Raw genomic sequence first — 27,623 nt, 5'->3', positions numbered from 1 at the left:
GAATAGGTCTTCTTTCCAGTATGATATAGCTCATGTCTTGCAAGATTTGATTTCTGTGCAAAACATTTCCCACACTCGGCACATGAATAGGGCTTCTCACCAGTGTGAGTTCTCTCATGACTGACAAGATGTGATTTACTCACAAAACATTTCCCACACTCAGCACAAGAATAGGTCTTCTCTCCAAAGTGAGTTGTCTCATGTTTGATAAGATGTGATTTGCATAAAAAACTTTTCCCACACTCAGCACATGTATAGGGCTTCTCACCAATGTGAGATCTCTCATGACTGACAAGGCTTGATTTATGAACAAAACATTTCCCACACTCGGCACATGAATAGGGCTTCTCACCAGTGTGAGATCTCTCATGTGTGACAAGATTTGATTTACGATCAAAACTTTTCCCACATGTGGAACAGGAATAAGACCCTCCAGCAGGGGGAGAGCTGTGCTGGGTATGAGGCCCCTCAGGGTTAGACAGGAGAGGCGAGTCTGGGAGAATATTTGGGGTAACCAGGATATCTGCAGGAGACTCTTGTCCAGTGACATCACCATCCGTTGTACAGTCTGTGGATACAGAGAGACGAGTCTCTGAGAGGTTCCTGATGCCGGGACTCCGCCCTGCAAATAGAGAAACATCATCACTTCCTGTTAGAGAATTCTGAGGGGAGGAACAATTATCATTAGGGATTAGAGGAAAGAGGATGGTCGGCATTGCTGTACAACTTCCTTTATTTGGCAATGTGCAGACAAGTAGGCTGTGTGTTACATCATCACCTCACAGTCCATAAGAAGAGACTAAACACGTACCGGTGCGGGGGTGGATAATGGTGGGTGCTGGTTGCTGGGAGCCTGACGGCAGTTTCACACACAATCACTTCTTCAGAGGCTATGACAAGGGGGCGGGGCTATATCTGCTCTAGTTGGAGAAAGTGCCTTACTGTAATAGTAACCTGCAATCCAAGATTACAGTGTGGGGAGGTCAGGGAGAGCGAGGCCAAACAACACGGCCGCTATTCCTAATGGAATTACAAGTCCTGCTGCAGCAGCTAATTATACAAGCCACTAACATAATATCCCATGATGAATATAGGTCAGGCCATGCAGAGCAGAGAATCTGGCTGACCTCGTCCTCATATACAACAAGGACTGCCTGATTAGGGGAAGCCGGGGTTAGGAAGGTTTAAAAGTTATTTAAAACTTAACCTTTATTTTAATGTAAAAGAAGCAGGGAGATTGACCATTAGAGGATGGGCAACAGCGGCATTCAGGGAGAACTGGGGAGGAGATTGTGTCTCAGAAGTTCAGCAGAATAGGTGCCGTATCTATTCCTGACTCTCTCCTCTCTCACTTCAATTCTACAGTTACTATTCACATGCTATAAAACACAATGGCCAAAATTGACTAACATCCTTCTGGTGATAATAAGGCAAGTGAAAACATCACCATACATCAATCAGTATTTTAAGTGTCAATTCACTAAAAAGCAAGAAGTTTTGAGTTGGGATGATACCATTTATAGGCTATCTTAAAAGAACAAGAGTAAGCTTTCAGCTGGGCAGCCTTCATCAGACTCACTCCTGTTTACTTACAAGCTGTTGGAACAGACAGCTGTATACATGCAACATCAGAAGGGATACATAATTTTTTTTTTTTGCAAGTATAAATACATGTCATTAAGATACCTTAAAGGGAACCTTAACTGAGAGGGATACAGATGTTTCCTTTTAATCAATGTCAGTTGCTTGTCAGTCCTGCTGATATCTATGGCTGCAGTAGTGGCTGAATCACACACCTGGAACAAGCATGCAGCTAATCCAGTCTGACTTCAGTCAGAGCACCTGATCTGCATGCTTGTTGAGGGGCCGTGGCTAAAAGTATTAGAGACACAGGATCAGCAGGAGAGTCAGGCAACTGGTATTATTTTAAAAAGGAAAAATCCATATTCTTTTCAGTTTAGGTTCCCTTTAAATAAAACAGAACATCTAAATGGTGTCTTCAGAGGTTGTTAGCTGATGCTGATTTATGACTAATAGATAAGACTCCTTGTGTACTCAATCCTCCCATAATTGGGACTCGGACTGTTACAGAGGAATCGTAAATTCTAAGTTCTCAAGTTTTAGCTACAAGCAGAATGGAAGCTATCTTTCTCGAGGCTGTCACTGTGGCTTCAAATCATGAAAAGAGAGATTAATAGAAGAGACAAAAATGTATAAATTGGTTCAAAGCTGCGGACAAAGGCTTCATTAAAGACAAGAACTTTTTATATTGGTATGAGGCCAATGATATTTAAAGAGAAACCGTAACCAAGAATTGAACTTCATCCCAATCAGTAGCTCAGTGGTCCTCAAACTACGGTCCGCAGGCTGAATGCGGCCCTCTGAGGCTTTTTCCCTGGCCCTCAAACACAAAATGGATAACTTATAGATGTGGTCCACTGCACCTTTAAATAACGGCAGCCCTCCTATAGAATAGCAGTGCTGGCACCACCCATCCACATCCTGTAGCAGTCATTTGCTGGCTTCCAATCCAATTCTGCATCAGGTGACACTACTGTCCAACTGGAAAGCAGGTTGTCCCCTGGGTGGGCCTCACTGTCTGGTGCACCAAGACGTTGTTCAAGCGCCTCATGACTGAACGGCTGCTGCTAGGAGTTCTCCTCCAGGCATGACTGGGGGGAAATCAATACCTAGATTGTAATGTTTTTCAACATCATTTTATGTATGTTCCGGCCCCCCAGCAGTCTGAGGTATGTTGACCAGGCCCTTGACCGAAAAAGTTTGGGGGCCCCTGCAGTAGCTGATACCCCTTTTCCCATGAGAAATATTTTCCTTTTCTCAAATGGATCATCAGGGGGCTCTGTATGGCCGATATTGTGTTGAAACCCCTCCCACAGTGTGATGTCAGGACCATGGTTCTGACATAACACTGTGAGAACATTGTTGCATTGTGGAAAACAAAAGCTGTTTCCAACTGCCAAAAAAAGCAAGTAGCAACTCCTTCCACTGACATCACCTGCCAGCAGTAAAAATGTCACCATGTGCTAAATGTCAGAACGTAAATCAGGGAGAGGAAAGATTTTAAAATGGAAACCCTGACTCAATCACATAATTATTGTAAAAAATGAAGCACTTTTTTATTACATTATTTTCAATGGAGTTCCTCTTTACTGCCATAACTCTTTCTCAGCCTAGATAAATATAGCATCCATTCTGCTTGTAGCTAAAACTTGTGAACTAAGAATTCACTATTCCTCTGTGACAGTCCGAGTCCCAATTGTGTGAGTCATAAATCAGCTAACAACCTCTCACCCCATTTAGATGTTCTGTTTCATTTAACAGAGTAGCCAAGCAGCTCAGGGTGACCCAAACTACTAGGAATGTATAGGGGGATAAAAGGAACCAAAAAGCCCTCCTACTAAAAAAAGCAAAGCTTGGTGTAATTGCCTTCTTAAAACAGAAGGAAATTTGCAATAATTCAGTAATAAATGAACATTTGTGGTTACCCACAATGCACTACTACTAAATATGCAAATTATCCCTTTTCGCAATTGTTAAGCCAAGCGAGCATCCAGAACCGCTGGTGTATAGCAAGCCTAAAGCTTTAAGTTTTACACAGCCATATCAAACCCACATGTAGACAGCCTGTTTCGGACTTTTGGTCCTCATCAGTACATGGCAGGGATTGATAAGGCTGTATAAAATAGGGCTTGGACGAGTACAACCGAGTAGCCAAGCAGCTCAGGGTGACCCAAACTACTAGGAATGTATAGGGGGATAAAAGGAACCAAAAAGCCCTCCTACTAAATAAGCAACGCTTGGTGTAATTTGCCTTCTTAAAACAGAAGGAAATTTGCAATTATTCAGTAATAAATGAACATTTGTGGTTACCCACAATGCACTACTACTAAATATGCAAATGATACCTTTTCGCCCTTGTTAAGCCAAGCATGCATCCAGAACCACTGGTGTATAGCAAGCCTATAGCTTTAAGTTTTACACAGCCATATCAAACCCACATGTAGACAGCCTGTTTCGGACTTTTGGTCCTCATCAGTACATGGCAGGGATTGATAAGGCTGTATAAAATAGGGCTTGGACGAGTACAACCGAGTAGCCAAGCAGCTCAGGGTGACCCAAACTACTAGGAATGTATAGGGGGATAAAAGGAACCAAAAAGCCCTCCTACTAAATAAGCAACGCTTGGTGTAATTTGCCTTCTTAAAACAGAAGGAAATTTGCAATTATTCAGTAATAAATGAACATTTGTGGTTACCCACAATGCACTACTACTAAATATGCAAATGATACCTTTTCGCCCTTGTTAAGCCAAGCATGCATCCAGAACCACTGGTGTATAGCAAGCCTATAGCTTTAGGTTTTACACAGAATTATTGCAAATTCCTTCTGTTTTAAGAAGGCAATTACACCAAGCTTTGTTTCATTTAAGGCATCTTAATGACATGTATTTATGCTTGCAAAAAAATCTATGTATTCCTTTTGATGTTGCATGTATACAGCTGTCTGTTCCAACATCTTGTAAGCAAACAGGATTGAAATCTGAGGAAGGCTGCCCAGCTGGAAGCTTACTCTTGTTCTTTTAGGTTAGCCTATAAGGGCCCTTTTCCACCAGCGCGTTTGCGCTGGCTGAATCGCAAAAACGCAAACCGCTAGCGATTTTACAATCGCTACGGTTTGCTTTTTAACATTGGAATCGCGGTAGGTCATTTCCACTACCGCGATTCGTTTTTGTCGGGAACGCGAACGCGTGGCGGAGCGATATTTGCCGCGATTTTGCTATGCAGTGCATAGCATAGCAAAATCGCGGCCGCGAACGTCGGGGAATCGCCGCTAATTGCGATTCAGCAATCGCTAGCGTTCAGCGTGAACGCTAGCGATTGCTAGTGGAAAAGGGCCCTTAATGGTATCACCCTGATTCAAAACTTCTTACTTTTATGGCTAACATGGTAAACTACTTCACTGCTTCACTAAAGAGGCTTTCCTTATTAATATATAGGGATAAGCTTTCACAGTGAGAGTGTTGTCTTATCACTCTAGTCCTTAAGTTATCACCTTATTTTCACACGCAGTAGGTGGAGAGGGGAGGAGCACACGCAGGCAGGATGTAGCTCCACCCACTGCTGCCAGGACGATTACAGCAAGCCTGTGTAGGACAGCAACGGAATGAGAGAGAGTGTCTGTGTCTGTGTTTGTGCGCAGTGTGTGTGTATACACACTTGGTGTCTCTCTCTCTCTCCGTACCTCTCTGTCTATGACAATGAGCATGTTTACTAAGCTTCCTTGGTCGCCCATGGCAAGGCATATTCTGAGTGGAACCTGCCCTGTTAAACCTCTGTATGGTCTTGGCCACCATGCTGCAGCTCAGTGTCAGAGTGTTGGCAATCTTCTTATAGCCTAGGCCATCTTTATATGGAGCTACAATTCTTTTTTAAGCTCCTCAGAGAGTTCTCTGCCATGAGGAGCCATGCTGAGCTTCCAGTGACCAGTATGAGGGAGTGTGAGAGCGATAACACCAAATGTACCACACCTGCTCCCCATTCACACCTGAGACCTTGTAACACTAACCAGTCACATGACCTCAGGGAGGGAAAGGGCCGGAACCAATTCCCTTCCTCTTCTAAGTTCTCTCCTAGGACATTTTTCATCTTCTGTTTAAACACTCTGCAAATGAAAAAGTACTGTAAAATTATTCAAAGTACATATTTGTTGTTGCTTGCTGGTGGCTTAAAAGGCCATTTACTGATAAGATATGAAATTATCACCAAGGAGAAAACTTAGGAAGTAAGTGAATTGGATTGGGCCCTGAAATGTCTAATTGAGTAGAATTTTGACATTTGTCACTTAGGGGTGTCCTCACTTTTGTTGCCAGCGGATTAGACATTAATGGCTGTGTGTTGAGTTATGTTGGTGAGACAGCAAATTTACACCATTATACAAGCTGTACACTGACTGCTTTACATTGTATCAAAGGGGTAGATTCATGAAACTGTGGTAATATTACCCCACATACTGAGAGGAAGATGATCTATACTGTGCCCAGCAGGGACATATCTGTTACTCAGTTTAATAAGGCTATTGAATATCTATTTATTTATCACTCACCAATTCTCATCCTTGTAATAATGTCTTCCTCCCTAGATGTCCCAATCAGGTTCCCCTCCTCCATAGGCTGCTGATCACTCCTCACATATGTGTCTTCTTCCTGTTTAATTGTCCTCATGTCTCCCTCCTCCATAGCCTTCTGATCACTCCTCACATATGTCTTTTCTTCTTCCTCTTTACTTGTCCTCATCATGACACCCTCCTCCATAGAATGCTGATCACTCCTCACATACATCTCTTCTTCTTCCTCTTTACTTGTCCCCATCATGACACCCTCCTCCATAGAATGCTGATCACTCCTCACATACGTCTCTTCTTCTTCCTCTTTAACCACAGCACTTTCATATATCAGTTCTCCACACTAAGTGCACAGAATAAGAAGCACTTTATAATGTAAACACAGATAACAGCATAGACAACAGGAAACCATGTCACATAGCTTGTGGTCTCTAATGACATTCAATTCCACCTACCTGATAAGGGTGAGGGGTGGTGGGATATTCCTGTAGACAACCACGTTTATAAAGAGGACCTGTATATCTCTTTGGTGGATTTCTGTTACTGCATACATCTGTAGGAAACACACACAAAGACTGAATACTATGGAAAGTAAAAATTACAGACTAGTAAGGTAAATTACCGGCTTGTGCAGTAAATAAATACAAAATGTCAATTCCCTACGCTAACAGCATTTGGTAAAACAAATAAGTGTTGGGTATTTTTAAGATCTGGCTGGAACCGTCGATAACTAGAAAACAGCATGTGGTAAAATTGACAGACAAGGGAGAAAGCCAATAGGAAGAGCCACCTGGTCCTGCTACTCACCTCATTTGATCAGATGCACTACTGGGCGGTACATCAGAAAGATAAACAAAATACAATAAAGAGACATTTACAGAGGCTTTCCTGTATCCCTTTAGACATGCCGAGCTATATACTGGTACACAGAAGAGGCCCTTTAGTGGCACGCATACACATTTAAAGGGATGCAGGAAGCCCTTTACTCTCTAGTAAGCTGTCACACAGGAATGGGTTATGCAGACACTTGTAGGAGAGGACCTCAGCTTGCTGCAGAGACCTCCTCCACAGCTGTGAGACTTCTGCATTACCGAGCAGGTCTTACTAAACTGAAGCAACATTTCTCAGTAAATTACCTATTACAGCATGTGTGACAATCTTGGTGCACTTGGGAAAGAAAAGTCTTAAATACAGAATTCAGTATTTTACCAAACGCTTTTTTTTTATTTGCGCCAAACTGCCCTTAGTGAATTGAGGTCATTGTCTGTTTGTGTTTATCTGATGAGGGGGATCTAGGAGGACCCCAAGCACTGCTTTCTCCATAACAAGTAATAAAGAATCTCCTCTTACCCGGTGATGTGAGGGGCGGCTGATTCTCCATCCTGGCGTCCTTGTAGAGGTCCTGGTGTCCTTCTATATACTGCCCCTCCTCCATGGACAAACTGACGGTGACATCCTGACATCTCATAGGAACCTGACATACACAATGATACAGTTAAAGCCCAGACACACCCTTTGCTCTCACTGGATAATGTCCCATAATTCCCAGTGCAGCTCACCTCTCCCGTCAGGAGCTCCATCATCTTCCTGGTGATTTCCAGAATCTTCTGCTTGTTATGTCCCTCAGATATCAGGGAATGAGGTGGGGACACCGTGATGGTCACATGATCACCAGACTTCACTAGAGGAAAACTCTGTATGGAAAGAGGAACATTAATGTTGCATGACTGTACAAGAATTCACTTTCACCTCTCCAGTTAGGTGTGTTTTATTAATAAAGATATGTCATGTGACCTCCCAGAATCCTCCTCACCTCTACAGTCAGCAAATAGATGATCTCCAGGGTGAGGTTGAATATCCTCTCAGTCATGTGACTCTGGTCCTCCTCCATCCTCAGTGATGTGGTCATGTGATCTGTACAGGATGCTGCTGCCTTTGGATAGATAATAAGGGGAGGATAATCTAGGTTATATGGATGTCAGTGGTGAAACTACCAATACAGGATCCCCCCCAGCACTCCCCATTGCTGTCACTTGTGGGTGGTGGGGCTATGCAGAGTATTGCAGGAAAGCATAATAAGCTGGCTTATAGCTACATGTGCAAAGTAGAATCCCTTTATAGTAAATTCCAAGGGACCAGGAAAACTAGTTTATTATGTAAGTTTACTATATCGGAATAGGTCATACATTGCTTAACCTGATCTGAGGAGAGGGTGTAATTAGAAAGATTAACCACATTACAGGTAATAGGCTCCAAACTAGGAGCTACCTGGTTTTTCGGTTTGTTCCTACAGGGGAATTTTGGTTCGGTTTGTTTCTACCAGGGAATTTTGGTTCGGTTTGTTCCTACAGGGGAATTTTGGTTCGGTTTGTTCCTACAGGGGAATTTTGGTTCGGTTTGTTCCTACAGGGGAATTTACTCGGGCAGCTCGTAACTGTTCCAGCCCTGTGGAATTGGAACAGGAATGTAACTTGGTTGAGGACAGATTGAGACAAAGAGGATATACTAAGAAACAGTAAGCCTGGGGACGTTTTAGAGGCACAAGGAGACCACGTAGTGAACTGTTAATCAGGAGCCGCGGTGGGGATCGGGATGATAGGGTGACCTTTGTCACAAAATACAGCCTTGAATTTAATAAAATCACAAATATTGTGAGGAAATATCTTCCAGTGCTAAATTCCGATTCTAAATTTAAAGCCATTTTGAAACAGGGGTGTCGCTTCTCTGCTAGACGGGCACTTACCTTGGGGTCTATTCTTTCTCCTAGCTGTTTCCAATCTACCCTTTCGTCTCGCACCCCCACCTGGCTTACTACAGTGGGATCTTACCCGTGTGGGTTTTCAATGTGCAATTACTGCCATTGTCACAAAAAGGGTTCCTCTGTTTTTTCTTTTGCGACTGGTAATAGTCTCCCCATCAAACAGTATGTAAATTGCAACACGAGGTGCGTTATCTATGTTATTTCTTGCACCTCTTGTCGCTTACAATATGTGGGGTGTACCACTCGCAATCTGAGAGCCCGCATTGCTGATCATTACTGTGGCACCAATTGGAAAACGTTTAAAAAGTCGGCAGTCTCTAAACACTTTGAGAATGTTCACGGGGACAATCTTTCCTCCTTTACCTTTCAAGGGGTGGAATGTATAGTGAGTCCTAAGAGAGGTAGTGACACCCACAAATGACTCTTGAGGCGAGAAGCTTATTGGATCCATAAGATGGACACTCGCACTCCTAGGGGTCTTAATACACGCTGGGATTTAAACCTAGTTTATGACTGTTGAATTTACATGTTTGTTTTCCCCTTATTTCCCTCTATATACAGGGCTCATATATCTCTCCCCCCCCCCCCCCCCCCCTCTCTCCCCTTTTCCTTTGTTGAATAGGCTATTATATGTAATCTTAAGGCTCTAATGTTCCTTCCAGTGGTAACTTTTTACATTACTTTTTAGTCTTTTCTGATGTTTGTTATTACTCTATAATCCTTTTAGCACATCTATATATTGTGTACACTTGCAATGTCTCCTTTAAGGTGATATATTTCCATAATGTGTATACCTGTAATATTCCCTTTAAGGCGATGGCTGGTTGAGGTATAGGGTGGAGTTTTTTCTCCTCCCACCTACATAAAGCCCTCCCCTTGCAGGTTCACTTTTAACTATGACTAAGGGCAGATTGTAAGCCCGACAGGCGTTAGTTGAACCTTGTGATTTTATTGCATTTGCCATGTGGAATTCCTGAATAAAGAATACCAGCGTTTTTCTACCACTGCTTGGTTTGCGGATCCTTCTGTACATATTTGTGGACTGGCTTGGCTTCCCAGATCCTGCACCCATTGGTTGAACTAGTAGGGGGTTTGAGCGTTTTGAACTTTACAATTTGTTCTATCTATACTGAGGCACCTATCCCTGACTATCTATACTGAGGCACCCATTCCTGGCTATCTATACTGAGGCACCTATTCCTGGCTATCTATACTGAGGCACCTATTCCTGGCTATTTATACTGAGGCACCTATTCCTGGCTATCTATACTGAGGCACCCATCCCTACCTATCTATACTGAGGCACCCATTCCTGGCTATCTATACTGAGGCACCTATCCCTTGCTATCTATACTGAGGAACCCATTCCTGGCTATCTATACTGAGGCACCTATTCCTGGCTATCTATACTGAGGCACCCATCCCTACCTATCTATACTGAGGCACCTATCCCTACCTATCTATACTGAGGCACCCATTCCTGGCTATCTATACTGAGGCACCCATTCCTGGCTATCTATACTGAGGTACCTATCCCTGGCTATCTATACTGAGGAACCCATTCCTGGCTATCTATACTGAGGAACCTATTCCTGACTATCTATACTGAGGCATCTATCTTTGACTATCTATACTGAGGCACCTATCCCTGGCTATCTATACTGAGGCACCTATCCCTGGCTATCTATACTGAGGCACCCATCCCTGGCTATCTATACTGAGGCACCCATCCCTGGCTATCTATACTGAGGCACCTATCCCTGGCTATCTATACTGAGGCACCCATCCCTGGCTATCTATACTGAGGAACCCATTCCTGGCTATCTATTCTGAGGAACCTATTCCTGACCATCTATACTGAGGCACCTATCCCTGGCTATCTATACTGAGGCACCCATCCCTGGCTATCTATACGGAGGCACCTATTCCTGGCTATCTATACCTGGCTATCCTGGCTAGGTCAAGTACCTATTCAGTAAGGAGTTCAAGGCAAGACTCCCTAACACTGCAGGGTGGCCTCCTGAGCGCGTCCCAGTGGCTGCAGCTCTTGAGCGCTTTGAGTCCAACAGGAGAAAAGCGCTATATAAATGTTCGGATTATTATTATTATTATTATTATCATCATCATCTATACTGAGACACCCATCCCTGGCTATCTATACTGAGGCACCCATCCCTGGCTATCTATACTGAGGCACCCATCCCTGGCTATCTATACTGAGGCACCTATCCCTGGCTACCTATACTGAGGTACCTATTCCTGGCTATCTATACTGAGGCACCCATCCCTGGCTATCTATACTGAGACACCCATCCCTGGCTATCTATACTGAGACACCCATCCCTGGCTATCTATACTAAGGCACCCATCCCTGGCTATCTATACTGAGGCACCTATCCCTGGCTATCTATACTGAAGAACCTATCCCTGACTATCTATACTGAGGCACCCATCCCTGGCTATCTATACTGAGGCACCTATCCCTGGCTATCTATACTGAGGCACCTATCCCTGGCTATCTATACTGAGACACCCATCCTTGGCTATCTATACTGAGGCACCCATCCCTGGCTATCTATACTGAGGCACCTATCCCTGGCTACCTATACTGAGGAACCTATCCCTGGTTATCTATACTGAGGCACCCATCCCTGGCTATCTATACTGAGGCACCTATCCCTGGCTACCTATACTGAGAAACCTATCCCTGGTTATCTATACTGAGGCACCCATCCCTGGCTATCTATACTGAGGCACCTATCCCTGGCTATCTATACTGAGGCACCTATCCCTGGCTATCTATACTGAGGCACCTATCCCTGGCTATCTATACTGAGGCACCCATCCCTGGCTATCTATACTGAGGCACCTATCCCTGGCTACCTATACTGAGGAACCTATCCCTGACTATCTATACTGAGGCACCCATCCCTGACTATCTATACTGAGGCACCCATCTCTGGCTATCTATACTAAAGCACCCATGCCTGGTTATCTATACTGAGGCACCCACGCCTGGCTATCTATACTGAGGCACCCATGCCTGGCTATCTATACTGAGGCACCCATCCCTGGCTATCTACACTGAGAAACCCATCCCTGGCTATCTATCCTGAGGCACCCATCCCTGGCTATCTATACTGAGGCACAGATCCCTTGCTATCTATACTGAGGGACCTATTCCTGGCTATCTATACTGAGGCACCTATCCCTTGCTATCTATACTGAGGCATCCATTCCTACCTATCTATACTGAGGCACCCATTCCTGCCTATCTATACTGAGGCATCTATCTCTGACTATCTATACTGAGGCACCTATTCCTGGCTACCGATACTGAGGCACCTATTCCTGGCTTCCTATACTGAGGCACATATTCCTGGCTACCTATAATAAGGCACCTATCCCTGGCTATCTATACCGTGGCACCTATCCCTGGCTATCTATACTGAGACCCCTATTCCTGGCTATCTATACCGAGGCCCCTATCCCTGGCTATCTATACCGAGGCCCCTATCCCTGGCTATCTACACCGAGGCCCCTATCCCTGGCTATCTATACCGAGGCATCTATCCCTGGCTATCTATACCGAGGCCCCTATCCCTGACTATCTATACTGAGGCACCTATCCCTGGCTATCTATACTGAGGCACCTATCCCTGGCTATCTATACTGAGGCACCTATTCCTCGCTATCTATACTGAGGCACCCATCCCTGGCTATCTATACTGAGGCACCCATTCCTACCTATCTATACTGAGGCACCTATCCCTGGCTATCTATACTGAGGCACCTATTCCTGGCTATCTATACTGAGGTACCTATTCCTGGCTATCTATACTGAGGTACCTATTCCTGGCTATCTATACTGAGGTACCTATTCCTGGCTATCTATACTGAGGTACCTATTCCTGGCTATCTATACTGAGGTACCTATTCCTGGCTATCTATACTGAGGTACCTATTCCTGGCTATCTATACTGAGGTACCTATTCCTGGCTATCTATACTGAGGTACCTATTCCTGGCTATCTATACTGAGGTACCTACTCCTGGCTATCTATACTGAGGCACCTACTCCTGGCTATCTATACTGAGGTACCTAATCCTGGCTATCTATACTGAGGTACCTAATCCTGGCTATCTATACTGAGGTACCTAATCCTGGCTATCTATACTGAGGTACCTAATCCTGGCTATCTATACTGAGGTACCTAATCCTGGCTATCTATACTGAGGTACCTAATCCTGGCTATCTATACTGAGGTACCTAATCCTGGCTATCTATACTGAGGTACCTAATCCTGGCTATCTATACTGAGGTACCTAATCCTGGCTATCTATACTGAGGTACCTAATCCTGGCTATCTATACTGTAGCACCTATCCCTGGCTAGCTATACTGAGGCACCTATTCCTGGCTATCTATACTGTAGCACCTATCCCTGGCTACCTATACTGAAGCACCCATCCCTGGCTACCTATACTGAAGCACCCATCCCTAACTACCAACACTGAGGCACCCATCCCTGGCTACCTACACTGAGGCACCCATCCCTGGCTACCTATACTGAGGCACCCATCCCTGGCTACCTATACTGAGGCACCCATCCCTGGCTACCTATACTGAGGCACCCATCCCTGGCTACCTATACTGAGGCACCCATCCCTGGCTACCTATACTAAGGCACCCATCCCTGGCTATCTATACTGAGACACCTATCCCTGGCTACCTATACTGAAGCACTCATCCCTAACTACCTACACTGAGGCACCCATCCCTGGCTACCTACACTGAGGCACCCATCCCTGGCTACCTATACTGAGGCACCCATCCCTGGCTACCTATACTGAGGCACCCATCCCTGGCTACCTATACTGAGGCACCTATTCCTGGCTATCTATACTGAGGCACCTATTCCTGGCTATCTATACTGAGGCACCTATTCCTGGCTATCTATACTGAGGCACCTACTCCTGGCTATCTATACTGAGGCACCTATCCCTGGCTATCTATACTGAGGCACCTATCCCTGGCTATCTATACTGAGGCACCTATCCCTGGCTATCTATACTGAGGCACCTATTCCTGGCTATCTATACTGAGGCACCTATTCCAAGGTTGCCTATACTGGAGATCCTAAACCTGTCTACCAAAACTGGGGGCCCCTATTCCTGGTTACCTATACTGGGAGCACCTATCCCTGGTTACCTATACTGGGGGCCCCTATTCCTGGTTACCTATACTGGGGCCCCTATTCCTGGCTAGCTATACTGGAGGTATAGGGTGGGGGGGGGGGCAGGGTCCATATTTCAGCTTCAGGGCCCCAGAGGACTGTAGCTATGCCACTGGGTGAGTTTGTGGCTACACTTGTTATGGGTGTGAAGATCATGATTGCCCCAGTTGTTTTATGACCTTTGTGAGATGGGCCTCCAAGCTGTGAAGGGCATCCAGGGGAGGCAAGGAACATTGGGGGGGGGGGCATTAAAGTTTTGCTGGGGCCTCATGAATTGTAGATATGCCACTGCTTGCATTGTATAAAAGGAAATACATATGTCAGCCTGCATATCACTGTCACTTCAGGTGTGCTATAATGCCCATCAGGAGTAGAAGGTGCTGGGGTGCGGGTGATAAATGAATCAGGCTCACCTGTAACAATGGAGTCTCATGATTGGGCACCTCTGCATCTGCCATGTGTACAGCACACACACTCTCAGGGACTTCTGGGAAATGGCAGCCAGTGGGCGGTGGCATCATGACATCATACATGCACCTGTGAGGCTGGGGTCGCCATTTTGTAGACTGGCAGGCGGTATCTATACATACATAGTACTGTCTGCCCTTACTGTAGAGTCATGTAGTGAGTGCAGTTAGCAAATGTATAGGAGTTTTATACCTCTGTACACAGGGAAATATTCAGATCGCAATTATGTGGTGATCATAAGGCAACAAAAGACGACATTAGCACAAATGTAATTACAGTTCATTCTCTGCTGCCATCTAGTGGCCAGTTGTCAGAATCGCACTTGATAGAGTCATTTCTCAACCCCTACACTGACAGCTATTTTTTTAAGGACAACTGTAGTGAGAACTTAGTATATGGAGGCTGACATATTTATTTCCTTTTAACCTTTAACAATTTCCTTGAAGCCATGCTAATCTATTTGGCTGCAGTAGTGTGTGAATCACACCAGGAACAAGCATGCAGCTAGTCTTGTCAGATCTGACAATAATGTCAGAAACACCTGATCTGCTGCATGCTTGTTCAGGGTCTATGGCTAAAAGCATTGGAGGCAGAGGATCAGCAGGATAGCCAGGCAACTGGTATTGTTTACAAGGAAATAAATATGGCAGCCTCCATATCCCTCTCACTTCAGTTGTCCTTTAATGCTACACACCAGTCCCAGTTACCTTAGAATTGTGTTTATTAACTGTCTTGCCCCAAATCTACATAAAGCAGAAGCCCACACTAGTCAGCAGGGATGTCACTGAAGTGCAAATACATTTGATATGATTGATAATTATCATAATAAATATGATACAGAAAAATGTTTTTTTTTTTTTTTTAATAAAAATTACAGTGTATAATCTATCTACAAAGGACTAATACAATCTTGCAGTGAGAGGAAATTTGTACTAAACGTATTTAGATGTCGGTGGCTCAGTAATGTGGGGGAGACAATAACGCCTATAGCCGCCCGCTGCAGGCAGAAGTAGTTTTGTGCTTAAATTCCTTTACACATCAATTGCATAATAGGATGTGATAACTAGGGATGGTCGCTGGATTCAGCGGAATTAAAAATTCTGTGATTCTGGACGGAATTTGATGATTCCGGTTCCATTGTGATGGAACGAAATAGCTATATCACTATGGCGGAATTTCCCCGGAAAATTACGAAATTCCGCTGAATTTTACGGAATTCCAATTTCTGCCTAATAAGAAACATTTCTACTCAACAGACTCCTTTTCTCCTTCCTCCCTCACGGAGGAGGGTTTCATCTTCCAGGGAATTGTAGGATTTCAAAAGCCAGCTTACATACATTGGCCGGGAATCGAACCCAGGTCAACTGCTTTGAAGGCAGCTATGCTCCCCACTATACCACCACTACATGCTGAAGCCAGCCTAGCATGTACCATTGTGATATATCCAAGAGAAAAATGAGCTTGCTTAGGGATTTGTAGGATTTCAAAAGCAACCTCACATACATTGGCCAGGAATCGAACCCAGGCCTACCGCTTGGTAGGCTGCTATCCTAACCATTATACCACCAACACAACACACTATAATGCTACATGCTGAAGCCAGCCTAACATGTACCATTGTGATATACCCAAGAGAAAAATGAGCTCTCTCTCTCTCTCTAGGACTTGATGCCATTGAACTGAATTTTCAGCTTAAAACCATCAACGGATACTGGCAGAATTTCACAGGCAATTTCGGAATTCTGCCGGATTGATAAAGCAATTCCGTTCCGACCAAACGGAATGGAATGACCAATTTCCGCCTAAAATTGCGGAAAATACAATTCTGCGGAAAGCGGTGACCATCCCTACGAGAGAGAGAGAGAGAGAGAGAGGAATCTATATGGCTACCTGGGGTTCTCTTCGGACAACTGTTGAACACAAAAGGCAAGGCCATGCCTGGGTGGGCATGAACCACCAACCTTGCAGTTATCAGCCAAACGCGCTAACCAATTGTGCCACAGAGACTGTGTAACACAAGGCACACAGTTGCTGTTGAATGATTTTATGGGGATGTATGTGTGTCTTTTGGAGGCAGGAAGTAAGTCTGCTCCAAGAAGTTTCAGCATGTAGTGTTGGTGGTATAATGGTGTGGATAGCAGCCTACAAAGCATGAGACCTGGGTTCGATTCCCAGCCAATGTATGTAAGCTGGCTTTTGAAATCCTACAATTCCCTAAGCAAGCTCATTTTTCTCTTGGCTATATCACAATGGTACATGTTAGGCTGGCTTCAGCAGGTAGCATTGTAGTGTGTTGTGTTGGTGGTATAATGGTTAGGATAGCAGCCTACAGAGCGGTAGGTCTGGGTTCGATTCCTGGCCAATGTATGTGAGTTGGCTTTTGAAATCCTACAAATCCCTAAGCAAGCTCATTTTTTTCCTGGATATGTCATAATGGTACATGCTAGACTGGCTTCAGCATGCAGTGTTGGTGGTGGTATAGTGGTGAAGAGAGCTGTCTACCAAGCACTAGACCTGGGTTCGATTCCCGGCCAATGTATGTAAGCTGGCTTTTGAAATCCTACAATTCCCTGGAAGACGAGACCCTCCTCCCGGGGAATGAGGAAGGAGGGAGGAGAAAAAGGACTAAGGGAACAGTCAATAGGGTCTATGGGCTACCATATAGCATAAACAAGGTTCTATTTGTGATTATTTAAATTTTTGCGCCGGAATCCGTAATTCCGTGGAATTTCGCAAAAATCTGGCAGAATTTTCATAGCGACAGAATTCAGTGCTGGCGGAATCCGTGAATTCCGGCGGAACGGAATTTGCTCTTTCCGATCATCCCTAGTGATAACTAAAGATGTCCCGAACGGTTCGCTGGCGAACGGTTCCAGGCGAACTTCGGGTGGTTCGCGAATCGCCCCATAATGCTCTATGAGGGTCAACTTTGACCCTCTACATCACAGTTAGCAGGCACATTGTAGCCAATCAGGCTACACTCAGCCCTGGAGCCACTCCCCCCCTTATATAAGGCAGGATCGCCAGCCATGACACTCACTCGTGTGCCTGTAGTAGACAGACTAGGGAGAGCTGCTGCAGATTTTTTCTCCTAGGGAAAGATTAGTTAGGCTCTTGGCTTGTTAGCTTGCTCCTGGCTGAATCTTATTGCTGTAATAGCACCCTACACCAGCTCTTTTCAGAGCTAATTCTGTTCTTGTGATCTTTTTTTTTTTTCTGTGTGTCACTGACACTTGTGTTGCATACACAGCCTTGCTAATTCATACTGTGTGTGGGCCACTGCCAGCAGCCCAGCACATTCAGTGACTACCTGTGTGTGTGACAGGGAGCTGCACATTGTACTACCCAGTACTGCATATACCCCAGTACCTGTTGTGTTTACTTAACCCACCTCATCACTGCATATACCTACATTTGTGTTGAGTGAACCCACCTCACTGCATCTAACTACCTTCACTGTTCAGTGAACCCACCTCACTGCATATACCTAGCTGTTGTGTTGAGTGAACCCACCTCACTGCATCTATCTACCTTTTGTGTTGAGTGAACCCACCTCACTGCATATACCTAGCTGTTGTGTTGAGTGAACCAACCTCACTGCATCTATATACCTTTTGTGTTGAGTGAACCCACCTCACTGCATCTAACTACCTTCACTGTTCAGTGAACCCACCTCACTGCATATACCTAGCTGTTGTGTTGAGTGAACCAACCTCACTGCATCTATCTACCTTTTGTGTTGAGTGAACCCACCTCACTGCATCTAACTACCTTCACTGTTCAGTGAACCCACCTCACTGCATATACCTAGCTGTTGTGTTGAGTGAACCCACCTCACTGCATCTAACTACCTTTTGTGTTGAGTGAACCCACCTCACTGCATCTAACTACCTTTTGTGTTCAGTGAACCCACCTCACTGCATCTAACTACCTTTAGTATTCAGTGAACCCATCTCACTGCATATACCTAGCTGTTGTGTTGAGTGAACCCACCTCACTGCATCTAACTACCTTTTGTGTTCAGTGAACCCACCTCACTGCATCTAACTACCTTTAGAGTTCAGTGAACCCACCTCACTGCATCTAACTACCTTTAGTGTTCAGTGAACCCACCTCACTGCATATACCTAGCTGTTGTGTTGAGTGAACCCACCTCACTGCATCTAACTACCTTTTGTGTTTAGTGAACCCACCTCACTGCATCTAACTACCTTTAGCGTTCAGTGAACCCACCTCACTGCATATAACGAGCTGTTGTGTTGAGTGAACCCACCTCACTGCATATACCTAGCATCCCCCCGATATGGACAAAATGGACAAACCAGGTAGAGGAAGAGGTAGAGGCAGACCCAGAGGAAGGCCACCTGGCAGGTCTGTGCAAGGTCGTGTTGATGTGATTTCGTGCGGCCCTGGCCAAAAGTACATTGCTCAGAAGAAGGCATGTGCCATCACTTCCCAAGATTATCAGGATGTGCTTGACTATTTAACACAGAACACCTCATCTCCCGCAGCCACCAGCACTGCTACAAGCACCACATCCGCTGCATTTGACAATTTGCAGTTATTTGGTGCGGACATCACTGATTCACAGCCAATACTGCTACAACAAGATGAAGGCGCTAAGAAAGTTACACCACCTCATATGTCTGAGTTAGGTGGCGATAGTATAGACGTAACGTGTGAGGAGGGGGATGATGAAGCACCTGATGTTGGTGCAGTTGTGGAGGTGTCTGAGGAAAGCGAAGCTGGGCAGGAGGATTATGATGATGATTATACAGATGCCACATATGTTCCCAATAGAGGAGATGACCAGGGGACAGTTCAGAGGGGGAGTCAGAGAGGAGTAGGAGGAGACGAGTCCATGAAAAAAGCAGAGGGAGCTCGTCCTCAGAAACAGCTGGGGGCAGTGTCCGGCGCCATGTATCGCCAGCTATGGACAGCCAGCCAACATGCCCTTCAACGTCAGCTGCTGATGCCACCATAGCGCCATCACCCCAGTGGGGCTCAGCGGTTTGGAAATTTTTTAACGTGTGTACCTCAGATTGGAGCAAAGCCATCTGTTCTCTCTGCCTCCAAAAATTGAGCCGTGGAAAGGCCAACACTCACGTAGGGACAAGTGCCTTACAAAGGCACCTGGAGAAAAGGCACAAACAGCTATGGCAAGAACACCTGAGGAAAAGCAGCACCCAAAAGACAAGCCACCCTCCTTCTCCTCTTCCTCCTTCAGGCGCATCATCTTCTTCAGCCACTTTCTCCCTTGCACCTTCACAGCCACCCTCCTCCACTCCGACTCTGCCCTTGAGCGGTTCCTGCTCCTCTGCCCACAGCACTAGCCAGGTGTCCATGAAGGAAGTCTTTGAGCGGAAGAAGCCAACTTCTGCCAGTCACTCGCTTGCCCGGCATCTGACAGCAGGCGTGGCGGAACTATTAGCTCGTCAGCTATTACCATACAAGCTGGTGGATTCTGAGGCTTTCCGTAAATTTGTGGCCATTGGGACACCGCAGTGGAAGATACCAGGCCGCAATTATTTTTCACAAAAGGTCATACCCAAACTGTACCATGCAGTTGAGAGGCAAGTGGTGTCATCTCTTGCGAAGAGCATTGGGTCAAGGGTCCACCTTACCACGGATACCTGGTCTGCCAAGCACGGGCAGGGCCAATACATTACGTACACAGCCCATTGGGTGAACCTGGTGACCGATGGCAAGCAGGGAGTACGTGGCTGTGCAGCGGACCAACTTGTGACACCTCCACGGTTTGCAGGCAGGCCTCCTGCCACCTCCTCTCCTTCTGCTCCTGCTACATCCTCTTCGCAGTCATCCTCCTCCTTCTCGGCTGAGTGGCAGTTCAACTCTAGTGGTGCTGCCATCTCCTCCTCTCCAGCTACATAGCCCCATCTCCCCAGAGCCTACGCTGCATGCCAGGTACGATGGTGTCACGCCATTTTAGACATGTCTTGCCTGAAAGTGGAGAGTCACACTGGACCAGCTCTCCTGGCTGCTCTTAACAAAGAGGTGGAGCAATGGCTGACCCGGCACCAGCTGGAGATCGGCAACGTGGTGTGTGACAATGGCAGCAATCTCCTTTCCGCTTTGAATTTGGTAAAGCTGACACAGGTACCCTGCATGGCACATGTGCTGAATCTGGTCGGGCAAAGATCTGTGTCAAAGTACCCAAGCTTAGAGGATGTCCTGAAGTAGGCCAGGAAGTTGTGTGGGCATTTCAGGTGGTCTTACACGGCCATGGCACGCTTTGCGGACATTCAGCGGAGAAACAACTTGCCGAGACGCTTAATATGCGATAGCCCGACTCGCTGGAATTCCACCCTGCTCATGTTCTCGCCTGCTAGACCAGGAGAAAGCCGTCACCCAGTCTTTGAGCGGAGTACAATTACAGTAGAAGGACACTATCTGGGAAGATGGGGATGTTGTGGCCCAACAACTGGACACTGATGCGATATGCATGCAGGATCATGCAGCCGTTTGAGGAGATGACCAACCTGGTGAGTCGCGCTGAAGGCACCATCAGCGACTTGATCCCCTGCGAGCAGCGACGATGAACTCTTGAAATACTGGGTTGACCTGTGGCCAGAGCTGTCCCAATTTGCCATCCAACTTCTCTCTTGCCCTGCCGCTAGCGTCCTGTCAGAAAGGACCTTCAGTTCAGTTGGAGGCATTGTCACTGAGAAGCGAAGTCGCTTAAGTCACAACAGTGTTCAGTACCTCACCTTTATCAAAATGAATGAGGCATGGATCCCGGAGGGCTACTGCCCAACCGAAGACTAAGTCATTCCCCACACACAGCATCTCTGCCTGCAGGCCGCTTGCCTTCTCTGCCACCACCAGGCGGATTCCTGAATTTTTAAGGCCGCTGCTACACTAATTTTTCTGGTGCGTGTACATGCCTGCCTAATTTTTTGGCTGCACTGCGGGCGGCTGCAACAAAGAACAAAAGGCATGTACATGTGCCCATCCCCCTTCGTGATCATTACCTTGCCGCGGTGAAGGGACTTGCGTATCACAATGAAGCAATGACCGCCGGCTATACGAGTGTCTCGGGTGGGGGTGGCACACCAAAGATAATAAGGTCGTTGCTTCATTGTGGTCAGACCAAATTTGATCAGCTGGCCCATTACCCATGGTCACAATGGCAGACTTGAGTCCTGTATTGTTATTTTTGGTCACTACCTTGGGGCGGGCATGCCTGCTGCCCTCCTTGCCTGGATGTGTGGTGGTAGGCGTTTGTAAGGCTACAACTCCGGACCAGAATCACACCAGGAAAGATTCCCCGGCCATTACCCATGGTCAGTGGTCCCAATGGCAGACTTGACCTCCATAACAGATTCTCGCCGGAGACCAACCTGGTGAATCGCAGTGAAGGCACCATCAGACTTGCCCTCCATAACTGATTCTCGTTAAAGGATTTAAAGTTGATTCATTACATTAGGGCCTCAAAAGTCCTCCTGAGTCCTGTATTGTTATTTTTGGTCACTACCTCGGGGCGGGCATGCCTGCTGCCCTCCTTGCCTGGATGTGTGGTGGTAGCCATTTGTAAGGCTACAACTCCAGACCGGAATCACACCAGGAAGGATTCCCCAGCCATTACCCTTGGTCACAATGGCAGATGTGCCCTCCATAATAGATTCTCGTTGCAGGTACTGAACAGCAAGTAAAAATGTAATGTAAAAAAAAAAGATGTACTGTAAGCTTTAACAATGGTAGAGAAAGAACCATCGAAAGTTGATAAGGCAGACAGACATTACCTAACCAGACATCACTGAGTGAGGAAGAGCAATCTCGCCATGGTGCACACTGCGCAGTAGTCCACCACGGCCGTCACTACACAAACAGCTGTTTGCGGTGCGTTACACAGTGAGTTTGGTGTGTCAGTGTGAAGTAGTACTCTAATTACACTCCCTGATTGATGTATACACATGCAAGATGTTTGAAAGCACTTTAGGCCTGCAATTTAGCATTCAATGTGATTTCAGCCCTTAAACGCTGCTTTGTGTCAAATCCAGATTTTTCCCCGGGACTTTTGCCGTGTATCCCACTCTGCCATGCCCCCCTCCAGGTGTTAGACCCCTTGAAACATCTTTTCCATCACTTTTGTGGCCAGCATCATTTTTCCCAGATTTGAAAGTTCGCCTCCCCATTGAAGTCTATTGCGGTTCACGAAAACTCACGCGAACCGGAACTTCCGCGAAGGATCACGAACGGTGTGATAACACACATAACAGAGAGATTTCCATAATAGCCTAAAAGTGGCCACACACTGTACAATAAAATCATCCAATTTTACAGCAATTCGATAAAACGGATCTCGGTGCTAAAATTAAAATCCGGCAGCCATCCTATGAAAGAAAGTTTATACTTACCTGCGCTGCCTTGTCCCTGGAAGCCAATCCGAAGACCCCGCACCACCTGACTTTACAATCTATGTCCTTACTATTGTTATATCCTCAGCCAGAGACCTCAGGCCTAGATCAGGACTCTGCTGTAGGGAATCAGTGTCCTTACTATTGTTATATCCTCAGCCAGAGACCTCAGGCCTAGATCAGGACTCTGCTGTAGGGAATCAATGTCCTTACTATTGTTATATCCCCAGCCAGAGACCTCAGGCCTAGATCAGGACTCTGCTGTAGGGAACCAATGTCCTTACTATTGTTATATCCCCCAGCCAGAGACCTCAGGCCTAGATCAGGACTCTGCTGTACAGAATCAGTGTCCTTACTATTGTTATATCCCCCCCAGCCAGAGACCTCAGGCCTAGATCAGGACTCTGCTGTACAGAATCAATGTCCTTACTATTGTTATATCCCCAGAGCCAGAGACCTCAGGCCTAGATCAGGACTCTGCTGTACAGAATCAGTGTCCTTACTATTGTTATATCCCCAGCCAGAGACCTCAGGCCTAGATCAGGACTCTGCTGTAGGGAATCAGTGTCCTTACTATTGTTATATCCCCAGCCAGAGACCTCAGGCCTAGATCAGGACTCTGCTGTAGGGAATCAATGTCCTTACTATTGTTATATCCCCAGCCAGAGACCTCAGGCCTAGATCAGGACTCTGCTGTAGGGAATCAGTGTCCTTACTATTGTTATATCCCCCAGCCAGAGACCTCAGGCCTAGATCAGGACTCTGCTGTAGGGAACCAATGTCCTTACTATTGTTATATTCCCCCAGCCAGAGACCTCAGGCCTAGATCAGGACTCTGCTGTAGGGAATCAGTGTCCTTACTATTGTTATATCCCCCAGCCAGAGACCTCAGGCCTAGATCAGGACTCTGCTGTAGGGAATCAGTGTCCTTACTATTGTTATATCCCCAGCCAGAGACCTCAGGCCTAGATCAGGACTCTGCTGTACAGAATCAGTGTCCTTACTATTGTTATATCCCCAGCCAGAGACCTCAGGCCTAGATCAGGACTCTGCTGTAGGGAATCCATGTACTTACTATTGTTATATTCCCCCAGCCAGAGACCTCAGGCCTAGATCAGGACTCTGCTGTAGGGAATCAATGTCCTTACTATTGTTATATTCCCCCAGCCAGAGACCTCAGGCCTAGATCAGGACTCTGCTGTAGGGAATCAGTGTCCTTACTATTGTTATATCCCCCAGCAAGAGACCTCAGGCCTAGATCAGGACTCTGCTGTACGGAATCAGTGTCCTTACTATTGTTATATCCCCCAAGCCAGAGACCTCAGGCCTAGATCAGGACTCTGCTGTACAGAATCAGTGTCCTTACTATTGTTATATCCCCCCAGCCAGAGACCTCAGGCCTAGATCAGGACTCTGCTGTAGGGAATCAGTGTCCTTACTATTGTTATATCCCCAGCCAGAGACCTCAGGCCTAGATCAGGACTCTGCTGTACAGAATCAGTGTCCTTACTATTGTTATATCCTCCCAGCCAGAGACCTCAGGCCTAGATCAGGACTCTGCTGTACAGAATCAGTGTCCTTACTATTGTTATATCCCCAGCCAGAGACCTCAGGCCTAGATCAGGACTCTGCTGTAGGGAATCAGTGTCCTTACTATTGTTATATCCCCCCCAGCCAGAGACCTCAGGCCTAGATCAGGACTCTGCTGTACGGAAACAGTGTCCTTACTATTGTTATATCCCCCCAGCCAGAGACCTCAGGCCTAGATCAGGACTCTGCTGTACAGAATCAGTGTCCTTACTATTGTTATATCCCCAGCCAGAGACCTCAGGCCTAGATCAGGACTCTGCTGTAGGGAATCAGTGTCCTTACTATTGTTATATCCCCAGCCAGAGACCTCAGGCCTAGATCAGGACTCTGCTGTACAGAATCAGTGTCCTTACTATTGTTATATCCTCCCAGCCAGAGACCTCAGGCCTAGATCAGGACTCTGCTGTACAGAATCAGTGTCCTTACTATTGTTATATCCCCAGCCAGAGACCTCAGGCCTAGATCAGGACTCTGCTGTAGGGAATCAGTGTCCTTACTATTGTTATATCCTCCCAGCCAGAGACCTCAGGCCTAGATCAGGACTCTGCTGTAGGTAATCAATGTCCTTACTATTGTTATATCCCCAGTCAGAGACCTCAGGCCTAGATCAGGACTCTGCTGTAGGGAACCAATGTCCTTACTATTGTTATATCCCCAGCCAGAGACCTCAGGCCTAGATCAGGACTCTGCTGTAGGGAATCAATGTCCTTACTATTGTGATATTGCCCAGCCAGAGACCTCAGGCCTAGATCAGGACTCTGCTGTAGGGAATCAATGTCCTTACTATTGTTATATCCCCCCAGCCAGAGACCTCAGGCCTAGATCAGGACTCTGCTGTAGGGAATCAATGTCCTTACTATTGTTATATCCCCAGCCAGAGACCTCAGGCCTAGATCAGGACTCTGCTGTAGGGAATCAATGTCCTTACTATTGTTATATCCCCCCAGCCAGAGACCTCAGGCCTAGATCAGCACTCTGCTGTAGGGAATCAATGTCCTTACTATTGTTATATCCCCCCAGCCAGAGACCTCAGGCCTAGATCAGGACTCTGCTGTAGGGAATCAATGTCCTTACTATTGTTATATCCCCCCAGCAAGAGACCTCAGGCCTAGATCAGGACTCTGCTGTAGGGAATCAATGTCCTTACTATTGTTATATCCCCCAGCCAGGGTGCTACCTTCTTGGAACAAGCTGTTTGTGCTTGTTCAACATTTGTGCGCATATTACTGATCTGCCTAAATTATTTTGAAGGAGGATGCCAGTTATTTTCCTTATTACATTAAACTGTGCTTATTCACTTTAAAGGAGAGTCAGCCATGGTGCATCCACGTATGTGCTATACACAGATTTCGTGTCGGATGAAATCCAGTGTTGCACTTTTCATTGTCATTTTATATGTGTAGATGGTTTTATGGTTATTTGACGTCCAAAGTTTTCATCCGTATATTCCATTTTTGAGAACTAATAAAATTGAGTCCTTTATTTTGCCAATTATATATTCTTCTTATGATAAACAATTGTTCAAAACTGAGGTGCCAGATAAGGATAAAATAGTTAAAAACCGTTTAAAAAGGGGGAGGAAGTGGTGGACTTACCTCCAACAAGTAGTCACACGATCAGTTATTCACTGAAAAATATCTTTATTCAAGTATACTCCAGAATGATAGCAATGCGTTTCATGGGTTACTTCCGCTTCATCAGGCAATATGTGAAGCTAGGAGGAACGAATATACATGCTAGGAAATTATATAATATCAAAAATGAGGTGCTGCATCAAAAATCCCAGTATTCTCTAAAATTATATACAACAGTAAAAAAACAATTGTATGTGTATGAGAGGTCAATCTGAACAATTACACATGATTATAACACTACAATAAAACTCCGTAGCAATATTAAAATAAAAAAATAAAATAAAAAATGAGTCATTAAATATCAAAAATTATATATTCATTATAAATTGGTAGAATGTTCAACCTGTGTCTATTCACGATTTTAGATGCATTTGCCAATAATCAATTTAGTTCCTCTAGTCTGTAAAGCATGAAGTTATTCTTCTTATGAAGCTATCTGGTGGGATTCTATGTATCACGTTTTTTCTTTTTCCCTACCCACATTTATAAAACATTAAAGCAGATCCGAGATGAAAAAAGAACTATAACAAGTAACTTGTCTATATTACTTATCTAAAGTTCAAATAATTTACACAGCAAATCTAGCTGCAAACAGCTTCAACAGTATATGATTATTTCTTCCTGTGTACAAGAGCAGCTATATTCTGCTTGTGATCATTACACACAGGCAAGCTGCTGTGCATCTCCACCCCTCAGTCTGTGAAAACTTCACTCCCCTCTCCTCCTCCCATCTGCCTCTGAAATCTCTGGCTAGTAACCCCTCCTCCTGCCCAGACTGAGCTCTCATAAGCCCTTGCTACATGAGTCTGAGAGTGCCAAGGCATTGGAGAAGCTGTGGGCGAGGCTTGTTTAGTTTATAGGGAATTAGAGTATTAAAACAAACAAAACAAAAGTATTTGGCTTGAGGAATACCCTATAAACTAAATGAAAGGAACAATTATGCAATGAGTAAAAGTTTATCTCGGATCCACTTTAAGCTTAGTAAAGGTTGCAGGTGACAGCCGTATGGAAGGGGGATGCCAAACTACATGCAGAATCTTGGGGAGCATAATCACTTTAGAAAAATTGTCTCTCCCTACCAGAAGAAGCAATTTCTCCCATGCCTTTAACTTACATCAGACTGAACGCAGCAGAGGCCCAAGGTTAAGTCCCATGAAGTCCCGAGGAGACCTTGAAATCACTACCAAGGGATATTTCGATGAGCTAACCCACTGCCATGGAAATTCTAGGCAATTTTGGAGCAGAGGAAAATGGTCTACAGACATCAAAAATGACTTGTACCAGTTACTCTTAAAGTGAACCAGAGATGAATAAGGAAAAAGATTTTATACATACCTGGGGCTTCCTCCAGCCCCTCTGGCCAGATCGCTTCCACATCGTCATCCTCCCCGCAGCCTCCGTAAATATCCCCGGAAA

General features: G+C 45.6%; 1 protein-coding gene across 1 annotated transcript; it reads right to left on the bottom strand.

Annotated features, from left to right (window-relative positions):
* Positions 1-2: 2 nt before the first annotated feature.
* LOC137537265 (oocyte zinc finger protein XlCOF7.2-like) lies at positions 3-14,612 on the bottom strand (the record flags this gene model as incomplete). The annotated part of the gene is made up of 7 exons (XM_068259351.1): positions 14,551-14,612; positions 7,955-8,074; positions 7,701-7,835; positions 7,492-7,615; positions 6,597-6,694; positions 6,124-6,484; positions 3-622 (listed from the first exon to the last, which is right to left on the bottom strand). Coding segments are annotated over exons 1-7 (1,503 nt in total), but the record flags the coding sequence as incomplete, so codon positions are not given.
* Between the last annotated feature and the right edge of the window lie 13,011 nt (positions 14,613-27,623).

Source organism: Hyperolius riggenbachi, chromosome 10 (genome assembly GCF_040937935.1).
Source record: "Hyperolius riggenbachi isolate aHypRig1 chromosome 10, aHypRig1.pri, whole genome shotgun sequence".
NCBI lineage: Eukaryota > Metazoa > Chordata > Amphibia > Anura > Hyperoliidae > Hyperolius > Hyperolius riggenbachi.
Note: the sequence above shows the minus strand (reverse complement) of the source record. Positions and strands in the feature narration are given on the sequence as shown.